This window comes from Sinocyclocheilus anshuiensis, unplaced genomic scaffold (assembly GCF_001515605.1).
Source record: "Sinocyclocheilus anshuiensis isolate Anshui unplaced genomic scaffold, SAMN03320099.WGS_v1.1 scaffold1132, whole genome shotgun sequence".
NCBI classification, from domain to species: domain Eukaryota; kingdom Metazoa; phylum Chordata; class Actinopteri; order Cypriniformes; family Cyprinidae; genus Sinocyclocheilus; species Sinocyclocheilus anshuiensis.
Genome location: NW_015552678.1, coordinates 166,237 through 185,525, shown reverse-complemented (window position 1 = coordinate 185,525; position 19,289 = coordinate 166,237). Strand labels below are relative to the sequence as shown.

The following is a 19,289-nucleotide window of genomic DNA, read 5'->3' as shown; positions in this document are numbered from 1 at the left end:
GCACTAGTCTAGACTTCACGTAATGTATGCGTGCGCTCTGTAGGGATGTTTTGAATGGTTTTTGCAAAATACTCGATAATGTCAAATCGCACATCGTTAAAACAACAATTACGATTTTATCGCAGATGATATATATCGCACACCCCTACTACCACTACTATTAAGTGACCAAACAACCATGGATATCAGCCAATGCTAATCAGATAGTAATATATCAAATGATTAACTATCCTCCTGGCTGATATGTCAATCTGCAAGTCCTTTCAGGGAAAACGCTGACAATAAACACAAAATCAATACATTCCCTATGTGTGCTCTTAAAACACATCCCAACATCTGAAGATAGTTCAGAGTCACATCACTAAAGCCATGTCAGATTTAAATGACTGACAGATTATGTGGATTGACTATATTGTAAACATGAAATAGACATTTATGTTTTCGTTGATCTATAATCAGCCTCAAAATCGAAACATACTGTGCATTGAAACAGTGAAACCCTTGAACTGTACACATTATACATAATCTGTGAAATAGAGGATGGCAAACGTGTGTAACGTTAACTCGTTACGCTATCATAATAACGGTGTTATGGATCAACTAGGGATCATTTTAACTGGAGATGTGCGCGTGCATGTGAGCTATTGTACGTCCCATTCCAGCAGATTCGTCAAAAGCGACTGCAAAGCTGTAATGAAAAGACGTTGGTACATTCTTAATGTTCTTAATAAATGTTGATGCAATTATTACGCTGTGTTGTTTCCTCAGTGCCTGTTTTAATGCATGCGACACAGTTTAAGTGTCATTTTAACATGATTTCACCTGGTGACATGGTTCACAAACCACGCCCACGTTATCTTGGCACATCCACTTCTATGGAAAATGACCATCACTCAAAAAATGGTATATTTCAAGTGTAATTCACTTCTATATTCACTGAGTGAAAATAGCGTTATTTAGCAGTCTGTTATTTACACTAAGTGCAAATAGCGATAGATTTTATTTACACTATTTAAAAATAGCAGTATGTTTGCATTAAGTGTAGATAGATGCTATTGATACTTAGTGGAAGACGTGTCACGCGCCGGCTGTCAAGAACGCGCTCAGGACAGTTCAGACATTGCGGTGAATCAGAGGTAAAAAAACGATATAAATACTGATCAGTTTCTTGCACAGACCGATCGTTTCGTGTCTTTACATATCAATGTATCGTCACGAGCCGCAGGGTTTAATTTGGTTTTGTTTGTGTATGATTTTTTGACTCTCAAAGCCGTGATTCCCATTAACTTCCATTATAAGACTGACAGACTGCAAAAATCTTTGTTTGTGTTCTACTGAAGAAACAAAGTCTCCTACATCTTGGATGCCCTGGGGGTAAGCAGATAAACATCAAATTTTCATTTTTGGGTGAACTATCCCTTTAAATTAATTGTTTTGCCACTTTTGCACTTTAGTTTTTCAAAAAATTAATGTTTATTTGTTATGCATGTGTCAGGATTATGGACTATTCTGTGTGTGTTTTTGCCCCTGTGACCCAGTTTCTTCCTCATGTTGATTGTGTTAATTTGATTCCAGGTGTGTCTCGTTCCTCCCCAATTATCCTGCCTAGTCCTTTCAGTTCTTGTTCTACTTGTTGAATGTCCTCCTTGTTCTCGGTTTTCCTGTGGATTATTAAAGACTGTGTTATTCAAGTATTCCTCGTTCCTTGCTCCCCGAGTGAATTGTGACAGCATGTTATGTATGTTTATTAAAAACAAGTTTTGTAATAACCAATTGTTTCGGTCTGGACCTTTGACACTGATGTAAATTCAGATTTGGACCTTTGAATGTAGACTTTGAGAACCCCTGGGCTACATTATGGGAAATATAAAGAAGAAGGATAATATAAATAAAAAGTTTTTCCTGGCTCGGAATTTATCCACAAATATATATATTTTTAAGTCTCCCTGCTGTTTGTAGAGTATTATTTGGTACGAAAGCCCTGTCAAAAAATAAGAATGAAAAGCTGGGATTGTGTGAGAAGTTGATAATACTAAAAATGTATAAAATTTATTATAATTTGGCAAATACCCCTGTGATTATTTTGTAGATATGGCTGTTTTTGTGTTTAGATGGTTACTATTATTTTTAGGTTATAAAAAACATTTACGATGTTTTATTGTTATTTTATTGATTTATTTAGCCTTTTAGCTGTCCCCATATATATATATATATATATATAACAAAAAAGGGGCATTTTGCAAACATATTTAGAATATTTTATAAATGAACCTGAATGGAAATGCAATACTATTAGCTATATTCCCTCCAAATGTTATGGATGTTATTACTCTGACTATCGACAAATACACGTTTTATGTTTTCTTATTAATAATAATAATAGGTTCTTTCATAGTGAATATGTTTTGTATTTTACGGTTTGTATATTTAAAAAAAAAATTAAGCATATTGTTCATTGTACTGATAAAGATTTATTAATAATAACAATGATTCTTGAAACATGCTATATTGTATCAGAATAATTTAATCACACATGATTGTAGTTGCATTTATTTTCCAGCAGGTGACACACAACTACCACAATACATCTTTCTGCAGCCTATAGTAAAAGGGTTACTCCTTAAAATCAACCAAAAACACAACCCAAATCGCCCATTGGGTGTGTGCTTAGGGGTTTGGATAGTGTTGCATAGTGTTGCATAGTCAGACTATAGACTAATACAGACTGCGTGTGGTCTGAGGCTGTGCTTGGCTGAAAGAAAGTCTGTTCTGTGTCCAGTACCCCAATTACTGTAGCCTACTTTGCAAAGAACATCAGATTGAATATTAGTGAAAAGCAAAGTGGGTCACACAGACAATGAAACCATGTACTTCTGTTATTAAGAGGCAACATTTGCAGCCTGGAATGGACCTTGAGTGGAGCATAGTTTTGCTTCTAACCAAATAAAATCACTCTGTTAGTTTATGCAGTACAACTGAATCAATTAATTGAAATATATTATCAATCCGAAGAATTAGCCGTTACCTATTAAATAAAATCAATATCAAATGTTTAAAAAAAATACTTAAAATATGTATTATTGTTGTGTTATTATTATAAAGAATATATAATTATTATTTTAATGTGTTATTATTATTAAAGTAACTTTTCAACTACATGTCAACTAGTAGTCATTAGAGTATTTGTAGGCCTAGATTAAATAAAGTGTATGACCAACATGTTTACGATGATGATTATTATTTTAGGACATTTTGATATTGTTTTGGAATTATAACAGTCCTGGTTCATTTCTGACACTGATTGAAATGGAAAAATGACAATGTGATAAAACCACAACCTGTTTACCGTTTTTAACATAAAATGGGGAAAGTCCAACCCTTTTCTGTGGGAGGATGTGTGGGTACAGAACTAAAATCACAGCTTCACAGCAAAGACTTTCTGTTTGAATCAGGGTTCAGTGCTTAGAATACAATAGGCTTTGTATATTTTTGTTACATGACTATTGTTATATAAAGTTGAATTTATCAAAGAGGCAGGGGGGCTGGGGAAATCCAGATGTAGGTGAAGGAAAGAAATGTATAATAACTAAAGTCATGTGGCTTAAAAACACCAGAGAATACATTTCTTGAAAAACTACCATTTAAATTCACACTCCGCAATTAATTTTACTGAACAATCGAAGCATTCTTTATTCTCATAAAGAGTGTGCAAATGTTTCTGCTTTTGTCATGACGCCTATGATGTCTTTATTTGAAAAGACTGAATTTTAGAGACTCAGCAGTTCCTCGCATTGCCCAGATGTACTACATGTGCCAGCGCGATGTTTTATGAGAAGGTTTGTGGGTTTTTCATGCTTTAGTGGTCAGCATTGAGCTCGCCAATTCGTAAGTGACCGGTCTGAGGACGGCCCATGGCAACTGCGAAAGAATGTCCAAGTTCAGCAGAATTTATATGAGAACGCAAATGCTGCCCAGCAGACTGAGAACTGATGAGATCAAATTCAGCTCGGCAAAAAATCTAACTCGTTATAGAGACGCCAGCCTCTGGTGACAGGAGACACGTGTTCCTCTGAAGAAAATCCTTCCATAAACAGACCGGCTAGTAAAGCAAAGCCACGCACACCACAGTGGTTGAACGTCAGTGAACTCAAGTAACCCAGTTTAAGGTGAGACCATCGCACTCTCAGCCAATCAGAAGCAGGCAGAATCATGCCGCTATTGTGGACCAATCAACAGCCTGCATTTATTATCTTGTAAATAGTATTTTAGTTCTTCACACCCACAAAAACGGTTAACATTGAAGTAGCTTTGTAAAGCCGCCTCTCATTTTTTTCTTTCATTGCATCACTTTTCTTTCATTCTTCCTTCTCACTTTAGACTACTGCAGACTCAGAAGTGTTCATGTATTGACTAAACAAAGCAACATGTCATCTTTACTCATAAATTCGTTGGCTTTGCCGACCCACAGTAATCAATCTATCTATCTATCTATATAGGCCTATGGGTCAACCGGTCTGAGGACGGCCCATGGCAACTGCGAAAGAATGTCCAAGTTCAGCAGAATTTATATGAGAACGCAAATGCTGCCCAGCAGACTGAGAACTGATGAGATCAAATTCAGCTCGGCAAAAAATCTAACTCGTTATAGAGACGCCAGCCTCTGGTGACAGGAGACACGTGTTCCTCTGAAGAAAATCCTTCCATAAACAGACCGGCTAGTAAAGCAAAGCCACGCACACCACAGTGGTTGAACGTCAGTGAACTCAAGTAACCCAGTTTAAGGTGAGACCATCGCACTCTCAGCCAATCAGAAGCAGGCAGAATCATGCCGCTATTGTGGACCAATCAACAGCCTGCATTTATTATCTTGTAAATAGTATTTTAGTTCTTCACACCCACAAAAACGGTTAACATTGAAGTAGCTTTGTAAAGCCGCCTCTCATTTTTTTCTTTCATTGCATCACTTTTCTTTCATTCTTCCTTCTCACTTTAGACTACTGCAGACTCAGAAGTGTTCATGTATTGACTAAACAAAGCAACATGTCATCTTTACTCATAAATTCGTTGGCTTTGCCGACCCACAGTAATCAATCTATCTATCTATCTATATAGTCCTATGGGTCATTCTATGGAAATGTCAATTTTTCTGTCCCTAGCCTTTACAGAAATCTTGAAAAACACTTTAGGGTTACAATTTTTTTATATTTAAAAATGACACGTGTTATTTGAACAATTACACCTTCTTGAGCCATCAATGTGGCAATATTTGCTTTTAATTAATTATGAAGAATTCCAAGCACCACAAAACTGCTCGTCCCCACAGCCATGTACAGAGGGATTTTGAGGTTAAAAACAGATTTTTCTATCATTTAAAATACAATAATGTGTTCATAACTCTCAAATATATGATGTAAATGACATTAAAAAAAAACTAAATGCCAAATAAATATGATAAAAATATATAATGAAAGTAGTGGTCCCCTGGAGTTGTCACTGGTGTTACCATTTAACAAAAATAATTTATTTTGAAATAAAAATCACACTGATGACATCACTTGACTTCCTTCCTCCTATTTCCTGAAGATCTATGAAGAAAGGCCCATGTTAAGTCCACTGTCTCTTTTCAGTTGTCAGAAATTTTCTCATTTATCTCATGATTTCATGTGTCACACTTACACTGTCTAAGGAACGATGGAGACAAGGAGTATAATAAACAGTCTTTTTAATTCACGAAACACTCGGGTAATCAACACAGGAGCGAGGAATGACACATGTACAGACGAAGTAGACCCGACAGGGGAGAAACGCAAAGACAGGAGTTTAAATGCTAGGAATAATAGGAGACACACAGGATAACATAGGACAATCAGACTAAACAAGGCCAGGAAAATGACCAAATAAGGAAACACGGGAAGGACTATGGGGGCAAAACAGGTACAAAAGTCTGACATATCACCCCCTCCCGGAAGGTGCGTCCTTGCACCGTAACAACAACAGAGGGAGGCATAGGTGGGAGCTTGGGAGGAGGCTCAGGAGGAGGATGGACACCCGGGAGGGGGCCGGCAGACAGAGTCCAGGGAGGAGACGATGGAGGGAGGAGCCAGGGAGGAGACAGGAGGGGCTTGGAGCAGGAGGAGTCTAGCTGGACCCAGGCCACAGCCATAATGACGGCCCACGGTGGAGCCGGCGGGAGGAAGGAGCCCAATAGAGCCGGTGGGATGGATCAACGATGTGGATCTATTGACGCCTATCTATCTATCTATCTATCTATCTATCTATCTATCTATCTCTGTCTGTCTGTCTGTCAGCACTTCAGAATAGGTCGCATTGTACGCTGTTCTGCAATGAAATCTTCTCCTAAAACAATAAAACACAATTTTCACACATTCCAAAAAGTGCAAAACAGTTTCCTTGTAATGGAGCTTGAGAAATCTGGCATTTCCATGACCGTTTTCAGATGAGAGAGCTTGCTGTAACCCTGTAGTTTCACTGTCCCACCACGCCAGGGTGAGAAGGGGCAATTTCACTTAGATGTCTGTGGGAAAAGTCTACCTTCAGTGGGATTTAGTTCCTTGTGATTTACAGTAAAAAAAAAAAAAATTAAAAAGGGAGTCACAAGACAACAATTTGACCCCCAAATATCACTTGTCTGGGAGTACAGTCTGCTATGAATGTGATTCATAGCAATTTTCTCTGTACCGTCTCATCACTTTTCTGATGCAATTTCTAACCATAATGGGATTCCACAGCTGTAGTCATTTAAGTTCTCAAAAGGCCTAGAAGGGTCTCTAGTAAAATATGAATCATGTTCTTTGGTTCTTGTATAGTATGGGACTGTATTTTTTGCAATTGCTTACTTGTATTACCGAATACTGAGTACACTTTTCCCAAACTCTTCACACAATTGCTCTTTCCAGCTCACAATTTGACACACTCTTCCAGCATGCACTAAAATCACAGAAGCATTTCACACATCTCAAAATCAGCTCATTTCACCATAACAGCAATCATCATCAATCATGCAAGAGTAAGTCACACATTTTATAAAGTTCTTCAGTAAGAAGAGTAAATTCTTTCAATTTCTTTCAACTTTTCTGTGACAACATCATTCAGAAAGTGGGATTTTTTCTATGTCTTTTAACCTCCATCTTGTTAAACGGTCATTTGTAGGTGGATGTATCAGTTTGCTTCGAAGTGACACAGGGATCTTATGTAAAGTAACCAAAGGTGTTAATCGCATCAGTTATTAGATACTCCTACATACTCATCAACAGTGGGCATGTGCCACAAAGCCTTACAAACAAAACCTTTTAAACAAGATACCTATTGTTTCATAATCCGAAACTAATTATTTTTCGTATTAAATGATTTGCTTAAAAAGTGTGCCAGCTTTATTTCTTAATTTTTTTGCAATCGCTTTGGCTCAGTTTTCAAATTAGATTTTTTTTTCTCAAAACAATAAGTTCAGATGTCTGAACAATTAGTTTCTTGTTCACATCAGATTTGAATTTCTTATTGATTTAAGCAAATTGCATGTGTTCTGGCACGTGAGTGCAAAAGAGTAAATACAAACTGACTACTATTTGCACAATAACTATGCACATGGCTTGATGATCAAAACTGTGTCTCAAACTCTTCACAACTTCTATTCTTTCATCGTGTGAGCAATCACATTTAAAATGTCCTTTCAGTTTTCAACATCAGTAATGCATTTACTGCATATTCCATAAATATCTATGGAATGTAATGTCTGCTATAAGTTTACAATGGCCTGCCATTGTAATAAAATAGGAATCACAATCTTACCAATTGACAGACTTTGTTCCGTGTTTTGTGTGTGTTTTGCTCCTCATGTGCCCTCCTTGCCCATATTTGGTTAGTTTCCTGTTCCTGTCCTGATTATGTTGATTCTTTCCAGGTGTTCCCCGTTTAATTCCATTGATCCCAGGTGTGTCTATCATCCCCTCATCTTGTCATGTGTTTAAATAGTGTTCCCTGTTTTTAGTTCAGCGTCCGGTATTGTTTGTATAGATGTGCTACGTGAGTTTTCCTTGTTATAATTAAAGTTCTCTGGATTGATGTACTCCTTGTCTCTCTCCGTTCCTTGCTCTGCATTCCACTCAGTAGTGTTACCTGTTTCTGATGCAGAAAAGCTAGTTCATGCATTCATGACCTCTAGACTGGACTATTGTAATGCACTGCTAGATGGTTGTCCTGCATCTTCAATAATCAAGCTACAGGTAGTCCAAAATGCAGCGGCGGGTAAGAGTCCTTACCAGGTCAAGAAAATATGATCATATTGCCCCAATTTTACAGTCTCTGCACTGGTTACCTATTAAGTTCTGTATCAGTTACAAAATATAATTACTTACCTACAAGGCCCTTATTGGTTTATCTCCTGCGTACCTAACTAGTCTTCTATCACGCTACAATCCATCACGCTCCCTAAAGTTGCAAAACGTTGACATCCCGTGGTAACTAGGATTTACACAAGCTTCAGTCTGAGTCCAGAACACCTGAGAAGAGATGATGCCAACCCCTCAGAGGACCTCAGATGATGCCAACCCTGAAACAACATACAGAACTACCAAATTTTGCTATAAGTTTGATTGCATCATATAATAATTGCTGTTAATAGTGTTCATCGTCTGTTTGATTACATCTTTAATTGATTTTTCCGTACATTTCTGCAATATGTACATTAACTGACAGTCACCACTGATAAGCTACTACTAAATATTGTAGAAACTTAATTTGCTGTAAAGTTGCTTTGCAACGATTTGTATTGTGAAAAGCGCTATACAAATAAACTTGAATTGAATATTTCTGAATTCTTAATTGCAATAATTGTTTATGGTTCATTACACAAGCATAAAACAAGCATTAAAACATTGTTTAAAGGGGTCATATGATTCGATTTCAATTTTTCCTTTCTCTTTGGGCATCACAATATTGTAAGAGACGTAACATTTCCGTCACACGCTTGAGGAATTCGGCCAATCACAACACACTGGATAGCTGGCCAATCAGAGCACACCTCGCTTTTTCAGAACAATGAGCTTTGTAAAAATCGATGCGTTTCAGAAAGACGAGGCATAGAGGAGAAACAATAATGTACAGTATGTGGAAAATAATGTGTTTTTTTTAACCTTAAACCACATAAACACATTTCATTACACCAAATACACAAAATAATGTTCTTTTTAGCAGCATCATATGACCCCTTTAAACCCTTAACAATAAAGATCAGTAAAGCTTATTTGGATTTTACAAAATTATCTTCAACATACAGCATCCTGAAAAAGGAACGTTTCTTTTTTTTGCTGAGTTTATGGTTTGTAGAAATGCAATGGAAAAAAAGATCCAGTTAAGCCCTGCTAAAGTACTACGTAGTGAGATATACTTCTTTTTACACATGACGCTTCGTTATTATGCTTTCAGGCATTCCACAGATAGCTGAAATGTTGTGTTTCTGTAGGTATGCTTTTGAACATGTTTGTTTTTAGTCAGATAATTTATAGTACACTCAGTACAGAGACATGCCCTTGGTGCATTCATGCCCTGCTGAGCAGGGTTTTCATTATGACTACTCACTACTTCCTTTGCCACCGCCCACCTGGAACTTTCCTATCGTCAATTCCGCTTTAGATATTTGATCCGTGCAGGTACACTAAGCTATATGCATTTTTTTTTTATTGCCAGGAGTCCTCAAGCTTACAGTTGTTACCAGTTTCTGAAGCAATATAACTGTACAACCCTCTTTGCAGTTTTTTAGGACACTTTGGCCAAAACAAAGCATATTTAAGAGGTCAAATTGTGAATGATTTTATTTCTTATGATAGTTATAGGCTGGTTAATCCAACTCATGCCAAGTTGTCTTCTATTCAAAGGACATTCTTCTCACATTCTCAATGTCCTCCGGTTGTTTCCCATGAGAAAGTCTCACAGCACAAATGGGACGAAGTCTAGTGTGAGATGTGTCGTTTTATGAAGCCTGGGAGACTCCATTCATTTGAATGAACAAAGAGATGGCTATGAATCTGGCATTGTTCAGACTCACAGATGAATCTCTGTAACACTCAAGAAATTGACTGCAAGATGTCTCGCACATAAAATCTGGAGGTTTGTTACTTTCTTAAAGGCATGAAGAAATACAAGATTTCTAAAGATGCAGAGCTGACTATATTTACTTGTCACAGGTGTGGTACATAACCACAAGCGATTGTTCGTTACAAAGATTCTAACACGAGTACACCCAGCTAACAAAAAGATGTTTAAGAATATTTTGCTAACATTTCCATTACTTTTTAAAATGCTCAAATGTTCAAAACGACCAGCTTTTTAAAAATATTTTAGAAACATTTCATCTTCGTTATGCAAATGTTAAATGAACATTGAAATTCTATTGTATCAGTTTGCAGTCATCATTCCTCAGTCAAACTACTGAAACATTGGTGTCTCATATTTTACCGTTTTTCTCAGTCGCTTTGGTGAATTTCTCGAATCAGAAATGAACTTCTCATACTTGTTCAACCTCCACATCATCTAGTCACGTGTGCACATCATAAAAGCAGTTTCTCATTCTTTTGAACAAGTTGCGATTGCTTTGGTACATTCATGCAATTGATTATGTACATTTATCTGCTGTTTCCTACGTTATCAGTTGTTGTTGTCATGTTGCTCATTATGTATTATATAGTTCTCTGTGCAATAAATAGTCTTACCCCTCAAAACATCTAGTCATTAGAGCTTTTCTCATTTGCTAAGACACGCTTAATGAAACTGGGATCCACTTGATCTTCATCATCACATTCTTAGCACAGCAGAAGTCTTATTTTGCAATTGCTTAACACTTTTTCATTTGAATCACACATTTTCCACACCCTTTGTCAAAACAGTCACCACAGATGTCAATGAAAGACCCCAAACTCACTGTGATGAACAAAAGGAAAACATCTATTCACAGCTGATAGAAAGTACTTGCATAATTATGAATCTCTAATGCACCTGTGTGAAACTCGTTTGCACAACTCTTCAATCAGCAATCAGTCCTCATCCCTCTACAAAAGATTCCACCTCTGTCCTGCTATTTTTAAGTATGGATCAAAGAGGCCAAAGGCATGGAAGAAGAGTAAAAGACCATGGTGGAGGGCTAGAGAAAGAGAAGTTTGCATACATGGTGGAGAAGCTGCATTATTGTAAAATGAGAAAATCCAGCTCAAGTTTCAAATGAAATTCAAGCAACAATTATTGACCTTGTCATCAATCACAGTTTGTCCGAGAGGCTGGACAAAGGGCTCAACCCATTCTGAGTCGGAGCACTGTGGCATTTATTGCTATGCTTTTTTTCAAAATGACAACAGGTAAGTCACAATGTTACTGTACCACTGTGTATTTCAGATTGACTGTATTGCCCTGTTGGCAGAACAAACTTGTAATAAAGCAGATGTTTAATCAGTCCCATTTTTGTGTTTGTCATAATGTCAATTTTGATATGCTTTGTTCGGATTTGTTATTGTAATGCATTGTTATACCATACAGTTACATGCAACTGGAATTTGCTCCATGAATTTGCTTTTCTTTTCTTTTTTTAGAGAATAATGTAGCTCAAGGGGCACATCACAAGTTAATTTGTGGATGAAGCCAGCTTCATCTTCTGTAAAGTAAGGAGATGCGGGAGGAACATTTATTGGGCAGAGGGTTACTGTTGCAGTGCCAGGTCAGAGGGGTGCCAATATCACCATGTGTGCTGCCATCTCCAATGATGGTGTCCTTTGCCACATACAAACTATCAGTTCAATACAGAATGCCTCCTCACATTTCTTGATGCACTAAATGAAAGACTGGTTTCACCTAAAGAGAGAGGGCTGTTGATGGATTTGCCATGCAAGGATGTATTTCCATTGGTTCATTGCAACACTGCAAGGGAAAAAACATCCTGAAGTTCTGAGTATTTCAACTCTTTATTTTTATTTATTTTTTTTTTAGACACCCATAAGTTTGGTTTTTTTTTTTTTTTTTTTTTTTACCTGTTCAACACTGAGTTTGAGCAGTGTAAATTCATATTGATAGCTGTTTTGTATTTTGTTGTGTAATGATTGATTGAAAGAATACTTTTTTTTTTTTTTTCTTTTTTTTTTTTTTTTTTCCTTTTCTTTTCTTCAATTGCAACAAGTGTTTACCAATACCATTGTTAAATATTCCCCATTCCCCACTCAGCATGGAGGTGGAAGGTCTATGCTCGCCAGCCACATACTCCGATGACCCTGCTGGCTGCCATGAATGTAGCCTGTGAGGACATCACCGTAGAAGCCTGCAGAGGCTGGATAAGACATTCCAAAATATTTTTTTCCACGTTGCATTGCAAGGGAAGATATTCGTTGTGATGTAGACGAGAATCTGTGGCCTGACAGACTGGCACGTCAGGAGGTGTAGACCATTCCTCATACAGTGCTGTGTGCAAAAACAAAGTTCTGCCTAAGGGGTGTTTTCTGTGTTTGCCTTTCTACTACTCTACTACTTTTTCGTGTGTGTGCTAGTAAAAGTGTAACTGTGAATCCTATCCAGTCTCTTTCAATCAATATCCCACATACAGTAGTGTGTAAATTTGTACTTTTGAAATGGCTATATGGCATACATAAGAAGTGCAGCTTTCTGCACTTCAATACTGTAACTGTCATCCAAAATGTTGCTATAGTTTCCATCAGGTAATACTAACAAAGTGCACTGTTATATTGACAACATGACTAAGCATTTTGACTCTTGTTTGAGAACAATGACACAAGGACTTTTCGTTCTGATGGCACTGATATGTTCATTGACATAAATACTTACTTTTGAGAGATGAACTAAAGATTGAGTAATTTCCCGGCTTTTGCAGGTAATCCATTGTGTGGTGCTGTTTGTACGAATTATTTTGAGAAATGCACACTTTTTTGCAAATATTAAGGATGATTTGAGAAATGCGGCAAAGCCACTGAGAAAAACTGTAATAATTCAGCCAGCCATTTTTTTTTTTTTTGTGTGTGTGAATGTGGAATAATTTTAGATCGTATGTGTACTGCATAGTGAAGGAGTCATGAATACTTTATGAAATGTAAAAGAAAAGTGACAGAATTGCTGAAGTAAAGGCTTTATTTGCTAAATGAAATTGCTGTCAGTGAAAAAAAATACACCCCTTTGCCTTTTGCCCCCTACCTCTCATTCTCCTTTGTCAGAAAGTCAGAAAGAGCTTTATTACCAAGTATGTTCTCACACACACAAGGATTTTGACTTGGAGACAGGAGCGTCCAGTGCAGAAGAAAGTATGGACATAGTGTGAACATGCATGATAGTGCAGACATACATAGTAATTATAACACTTCTGTAATATAAGAAAAACAGAATTTAATAATGTACTATAAACATAAGTAAACAATTGTTTTTTTTTCCCTCTATATTTCTAGATTTTTTTTTTCATTTGCTAACAAGCGTTTATCAATACTTAAAGTACTTTTTCTAAACTCTTAACACAGCAACTCCCCTACATCACACAATTAGCTAAATGGTTAATTTTCTGACCAAAACCACATTTTGTTAAATACAAACTCTACATTTCAAAATGCTGAATACCCTTTTCTACATATACTAACTCTATCAAAACACAGCAAACCCCAATTCAAAATTGAGTCATTCGGTCAAAACATTTGCACTAGTTTTCTATCCAACAGGAACATAGTCAATCATAGCACAGTGACTGTCAAAATTCTAACAATTAATGGCTCTACAAAAACTGCATTACTTGTCAGTTTGACTTGTATAGAACAAACAATATGATATCCATTTAAACAACAACAGCAATAATAATAATAATTAAGTCATCTGAACTCTTCATTTTTTGTGTGTGAATGTGTAGATTCATTTTAGACCGTATGTGTACTGCATAGTGAAGGAGTCATCAGTACTTTATGGAATGTAAAAGAAAAGTGACAGAATTGCTGCAGTCAAGGCTTTATTGGCAAAATGAAATTTCTGTGTGTGAAAAAAAAACATACAGCCCTTTGCCTTTTGCTCCCCTATACCTCTCCTTCTCCCTTGTCAGAAAGTCAGAAAGAGCTTTATTACCAAGTATGTTTACACACACAAGGAATTTGACTTGACGACAGGAGCTTCCAGTGCAAAAGAAAGTATGGACAGAGTGCAAACATACATGACAGTGCAGACATACACAGGAATTATAACAGTAATATAAGAAAAACAGAAAATCATGGTCTGTAACGCAGACCAGAAGGCAACAGTATGAATAGAGTGGGCTGGGTGTGTGGGGTCCAAAGTGATTTTCTTAGCCCTTTTCCTTACTGTGGAGGTGTACAGATCTTGGAGGTTGGGCCAATAATCGTCTCAGCAGTCTTGGCTGTCTATTGTAGTCTCTTGATGTCTGATTTGGTAGCTGAACCAAACCAGACAGTCCTGGTCCAACTACGCCTCTCCCTCGTCCAGACATTTTCTTTCTTTTTCTGCTTCTCTGTGTTGTTCTGTATTGTTTTGAACAAAACCAATCCAGAGAGTGCCTTTTTATTGTGCATGGCCATGTAATGGAAAGACTTGAAATTATTAATTAAGATTTGAATGAGCTATTTCTCAATTATCAGTAATTAAAATAATTCTTATCAGCTCTTTTGTTGCAGAAGTAGAGGCTTTACACTATATTTAAAGTTTGGAACATTAGGTCTTCATTTCTGTCATGCTGTGTTTAAGCATTTGTAAAAAAAGAAAAGAAAGATCCATGATTTTGGTATGGCGTAAGCTTGTGTAAAAAGAAAATTTAAGCATTTTAGAAACGTGTTAATTGACAGAATATTGTGGGAAAACAACATGAATTGTGTTAATGGTGTGGTCACAATAAACGGATGTTTTGCTAATTGTGTTTAGAGTTTTGAAAATGTGACTACAGATTGGACAAACGGATGTTAGCAATAGAAAAAAAACTGTAATTTGACCACAAGCTGTGGTGTTTGATGGAAGTATTTGCTTATGTTGCATGTTTTTAATGTTTTGTTAGTGTTGGAGCATTTTGCAAACAAAATTAGTCATTTTGGCAATTGAGCTTCAGTTTTAGCCTGTGTGTTAACTGTTTTGAAAATGTGATGTCTGAGTGGACAAGTGTGTTTAAGCAATTGAGAAAAACTGTAATGTTCCTGGAAGAACATTAGTTCATAACATTGAGAGAACCTTGCAAGAATGTTCCGATAGTGTTCCCTGTTAAATGAGTTTTGTGTTCTGAACACCTTTTATAAACTGCAACAATTAACAGCACTGTAATAAAAAAACATCAATGTCCAATCAAAAGATAAGCTTGAACTGATAAAGGAATAAATAACTCTCTTCCACCAAGTTATAAAGGGTTGTTCTAATAAAAGGCTGTTTATAATTTGGCTGTTACCCAAGCAAAATACCAACTCTCGTATATTATTAGTATACACGGTCTCAGTTTATAGCTTCAAAGAGAACTCATCCAATCAAAACATATAACCGTATAGTTTACACGTCTTATCTGCTACCTGTCTGCTTACTCTGGTTTTTGTTTAGAATGCGTGTTACTCAGCTCTAAGCAGAGAATAATGCTTGTTTTACAAGGAAGTGTTTGTAGAGCCATGATAAAACCAGGTGTAAGAATGACTCAATCTGACATGACACAATCACTGAAAGGAGTTAACAGGAACGGCTTTAGATACAGATGGCCAAAACATGATAAAATGTACAAAATATCCTTAGAGGCTTTTGTAATTAACACCATGGCGGAAAATATCATCAGTCTTGAGCATCTGAAAGATCTAAGGCTAAGCTCATGGGTGAGAAGGACCAAAAAGAAACCCTCCTCGCTAGTGATGGGGGAGTTGTGATTCCCAGAAGTTTATATGGGAGTCATATGTTTGCTTGTTTGTACTTGACTTGTTGTAAGCAGCACGGTGAATGACACAGCTTTACAGTTTCAACAACTGCAACTGCTCACGCAGGTTCAATGAACTCAATGAGAAACTGTGAAGAAACTCTTGGCTGTGCTCAGTAAATTTCCATTCTGCAAGAAAAGCCATTGCCATATACTTTTACTTTTTCCAAACCTATGAACAGTTGTTAAATTATTATTAAAAACTTTATTAAATAAAGAATGTTTAAACAGTTTATTTAAAGACAAAGGATCCAAGAATTTACATAAAGAATTCTCACACCCATACTGGCATTTATGTTCTTGTTCACACCCACATTCCATATTTTTCTATTCTTGTGAACAATATAGGCTATTGTATATAAAAGATGTCATTACCATACTTTTACCTGGTCAGTTTTGTATTTGTATAATAATAATAAAGTGACTGCCAATAAAAACATAGAGTAAGAGTGATGAAAGTTCAGACCCTTCTAGAAAAAAATAGATTTCTCCAGAAGTCTTATATTTGCTTTTTCTGTCAGTGTTTCAACAGAGAGGACTAAAGCTCAACAATGGGTTGAATTCTTCATCTGTTATCCAACATTTCAATGTATTTCATAACATTATTTTCTAGGCTGATCTGTTTAGACACTATAATGAATATAATGAATACATTTCAATGAACATTTATTTATTTGTTTGTTTGTTTGTTTATCTTTTAATAAAAATGCAGCTAAAATTAATCATTAAATAAAATTAACTAAAAAAAAGCATTGGAAAAGTTAAAGTTTTAAATAAATTATGGTATGTAAATCATGTGGAGATACAATTCATGTGAATTATGTAATGTATCATTCTTATCAGAAAGGTGAAACCACTGTCAGATAATAGCCATTTCCTTTGTCTTATCACCTCGTTCACAACAGAATGAGGTGATAAGCAGCATCTCACCTAATTAAATGTTGTGCTACTGTATGTGTGGAAAAGTCTGTGGTGGACATTTCATTTGGCACTGTACTATCTGTAAGATATAAAGAAGATTAATCATCCTTCAGTTCTTCATTGGTTGACAATCATTTTTTTTCTGTCTTGATTCTTTCTGATTCATTAAATTATTGAAGTTCATTCAATTTCTGATTCATTTAAATTTTTTGACTTCCCAAAAGCACATTTTGGGGCCACTGTACAAAAAAAACTAAAACTTAGAGACAGATAGAGAGAGAAAGATATATTTGTGTTCATGTGACAAATGTTTTAATAGATTTTTACAGCTTTTCTGAATTGCTAAAACACTAAACCCCATTCTCTAGCTTAAACCAATTTGTCGAATAAAGCACTCTTTCTGCTAAGCCTTAAACACATTCAGGCAGTTAGGCTCTATTTGCAAATCTCATGTACTCTTTTTGCAAAACTCTAAACACATTCTCATTCACTTAAACACTTATCACACGGTGATGCATTTCTGCTGCAAAATGCTAAACACAAGCGGCAAAAGTTAAACACAACTAAAGCACAGTTGTCATCGTTTACACGCAACGATTCAAAATTGTTCACACTTGTTTCTAATGATGTGATCAAACCAACTGTACAAAATATGAGCTAGTTCAGAGTGCACAAGTGGCACAAGTGACTGAATGATGATACGAACAATAGATGGAAACAATCTGAGAAGGAGAGGAGGAAGAGTACATGTAAGAAGTGGAGGATGAGGAGAGAAAGAGTAAGGTTTACTGTAAAGAGTGTTATCAAGGCTGGATCTGTCAGACCAGAGGGTTTTTTCTCTTTGTCTAGCAAAAAAACACAACATTGTGATGTGGACAATGTCCTCAGGCCGGACTCAAGCACAAAGACATGATGCTGAGACAGAAGGAATCTCTCATTGACCCTGATTTTACAATTGCACAACTTACAGTATTTGAGTGTACTGTAACATGCTATTCATTTAGAGTTTTATTTGACCTTTTTGGCCTTTGCAGTTGGCCTGCAGTATTTTTGCAGTATCCAAGTGCTGAATACATACAAACATTCAGTACTATTCAATATTCAGCACAATACTATTCTTGCAGTACATATAGGCCTATACAATATATCCACCTTACTCCGTTGCAATTACTATGCTTTTTTACAGAATTACAAAATTGTTTACTCAATACAATATACTTTTTTCTGTAATGTTCTGGATGCTGTGTTCTCCATTTTTCTCTGTAGTGTCTAATGAATGCTCTGTAGTGTTATTTTATTGACTCGTGTGTGATCTGAGAGCACTGTTTGATTTTGAGTGCAAGTGAAATGCTTTTGCAGTGATTGTTTGATTTTGATGGAAGAGTCAGAGGTTTCGTGAATTTAGTTTGAGTATTTGGATTTGTGTTTAAGGTTTTGAGAAAATGAGTGATGGTTTCAAGAAATGTGTTTTAGCAATTCAGAAAAACTGTAATTCTAATTCATTTAATCCTTAATTAATTTTCAGGGACATTTGACACAGTTTAACACACTTTTTAATCATTTTCATCATGTCAAAACTTTAATAATTAACTGAAATGTTCACTTTGCTGTCTAAGAATAAAATAGAATCTAGAGAAAAAATATTATAAATGATATTAAATATCGATTTTGAAAAAAATAGAAGACATTTTTTGACCTCACATTTTAGAATTTCTATCACTGCTTCAAATATTAAATGATATTAAACCATTTTTCACAATCAGTCATAACTCATAATTCTCATCCATAACTCAGTCATAAATCACCATGCTAAAATAGCTTGTTTAACCTGAAGGGCTGATCCCTGCCTTGCCCTCATAGTGTATCTGCGAATCCCTTTTTATTATTAACAAACATATATACATATAGTTGACTTTTACATATGATCTTTTCTTACAGTTTTTCTGAATTGCTAAACCATCTTGAAACCATCACTCATTTTCTCAAAACCTTAAACTCAAATCCAAATACTCAACCTAAATTCACGAAACCTCTGACTCTTGCATGAAAATCAAACAATCACTGCAAAAGCATTTCACTTGCACTCAAAATCAAACAGTGCTCTCAGATTACACACATGAGTCAATAAAATAAGCACTACAGATCATCAGTATATTGTATTGAGTAAACAATTTTGTAATTCTGTAAGAAAGTAATTGCAACTGAGTAAGGTGAATATATTGTATAGTCCTATTGTACAGTATGTACTGCAAGAATAGTATTGTGCTGAATATTGAATAGTACATGTTTGTATGTATTCAGCACTTGGATACTGCAAAAATACTGCAGGCCAACTGCAAAGGCCAAAAAGGTCAAATAAAACTTTAAATGAATAGCATGTTACAGTACACTCAAATACTGTAAGTTGTGCAATTGTAAAATCAGGGTCAATGAGAGATTC

General features: G+C 36.0%; 1 protein-coding gene across 1 annotated transcript in view; it reads left to right on the top strand.

Annotated features, from left to right (window-relative positions):
* Positions 1–11,107: 11,107 nt before the first annotated feature.
* Positions 11,108–19,289, top strand: part of LOC107667540 (probable bifunctional methylenetetrahydrofolate dehydrogenase/cyclohydrolase 2) — a 29,619-nt gene continuing 21,437 nt past the window's right edge. The window contains exon 1 of the mRNA XM_016459220.1: positions 11,108–11,363. Within this exon, the coding sequence (XP_016314706.1) occupies positions 11,230–11,363 (134 nt within the window). The 5' untranslated portion in view covers positions 11,108–11,229. The remainder of the gene's footprint in view (positions 11,364–19,289) is intronic.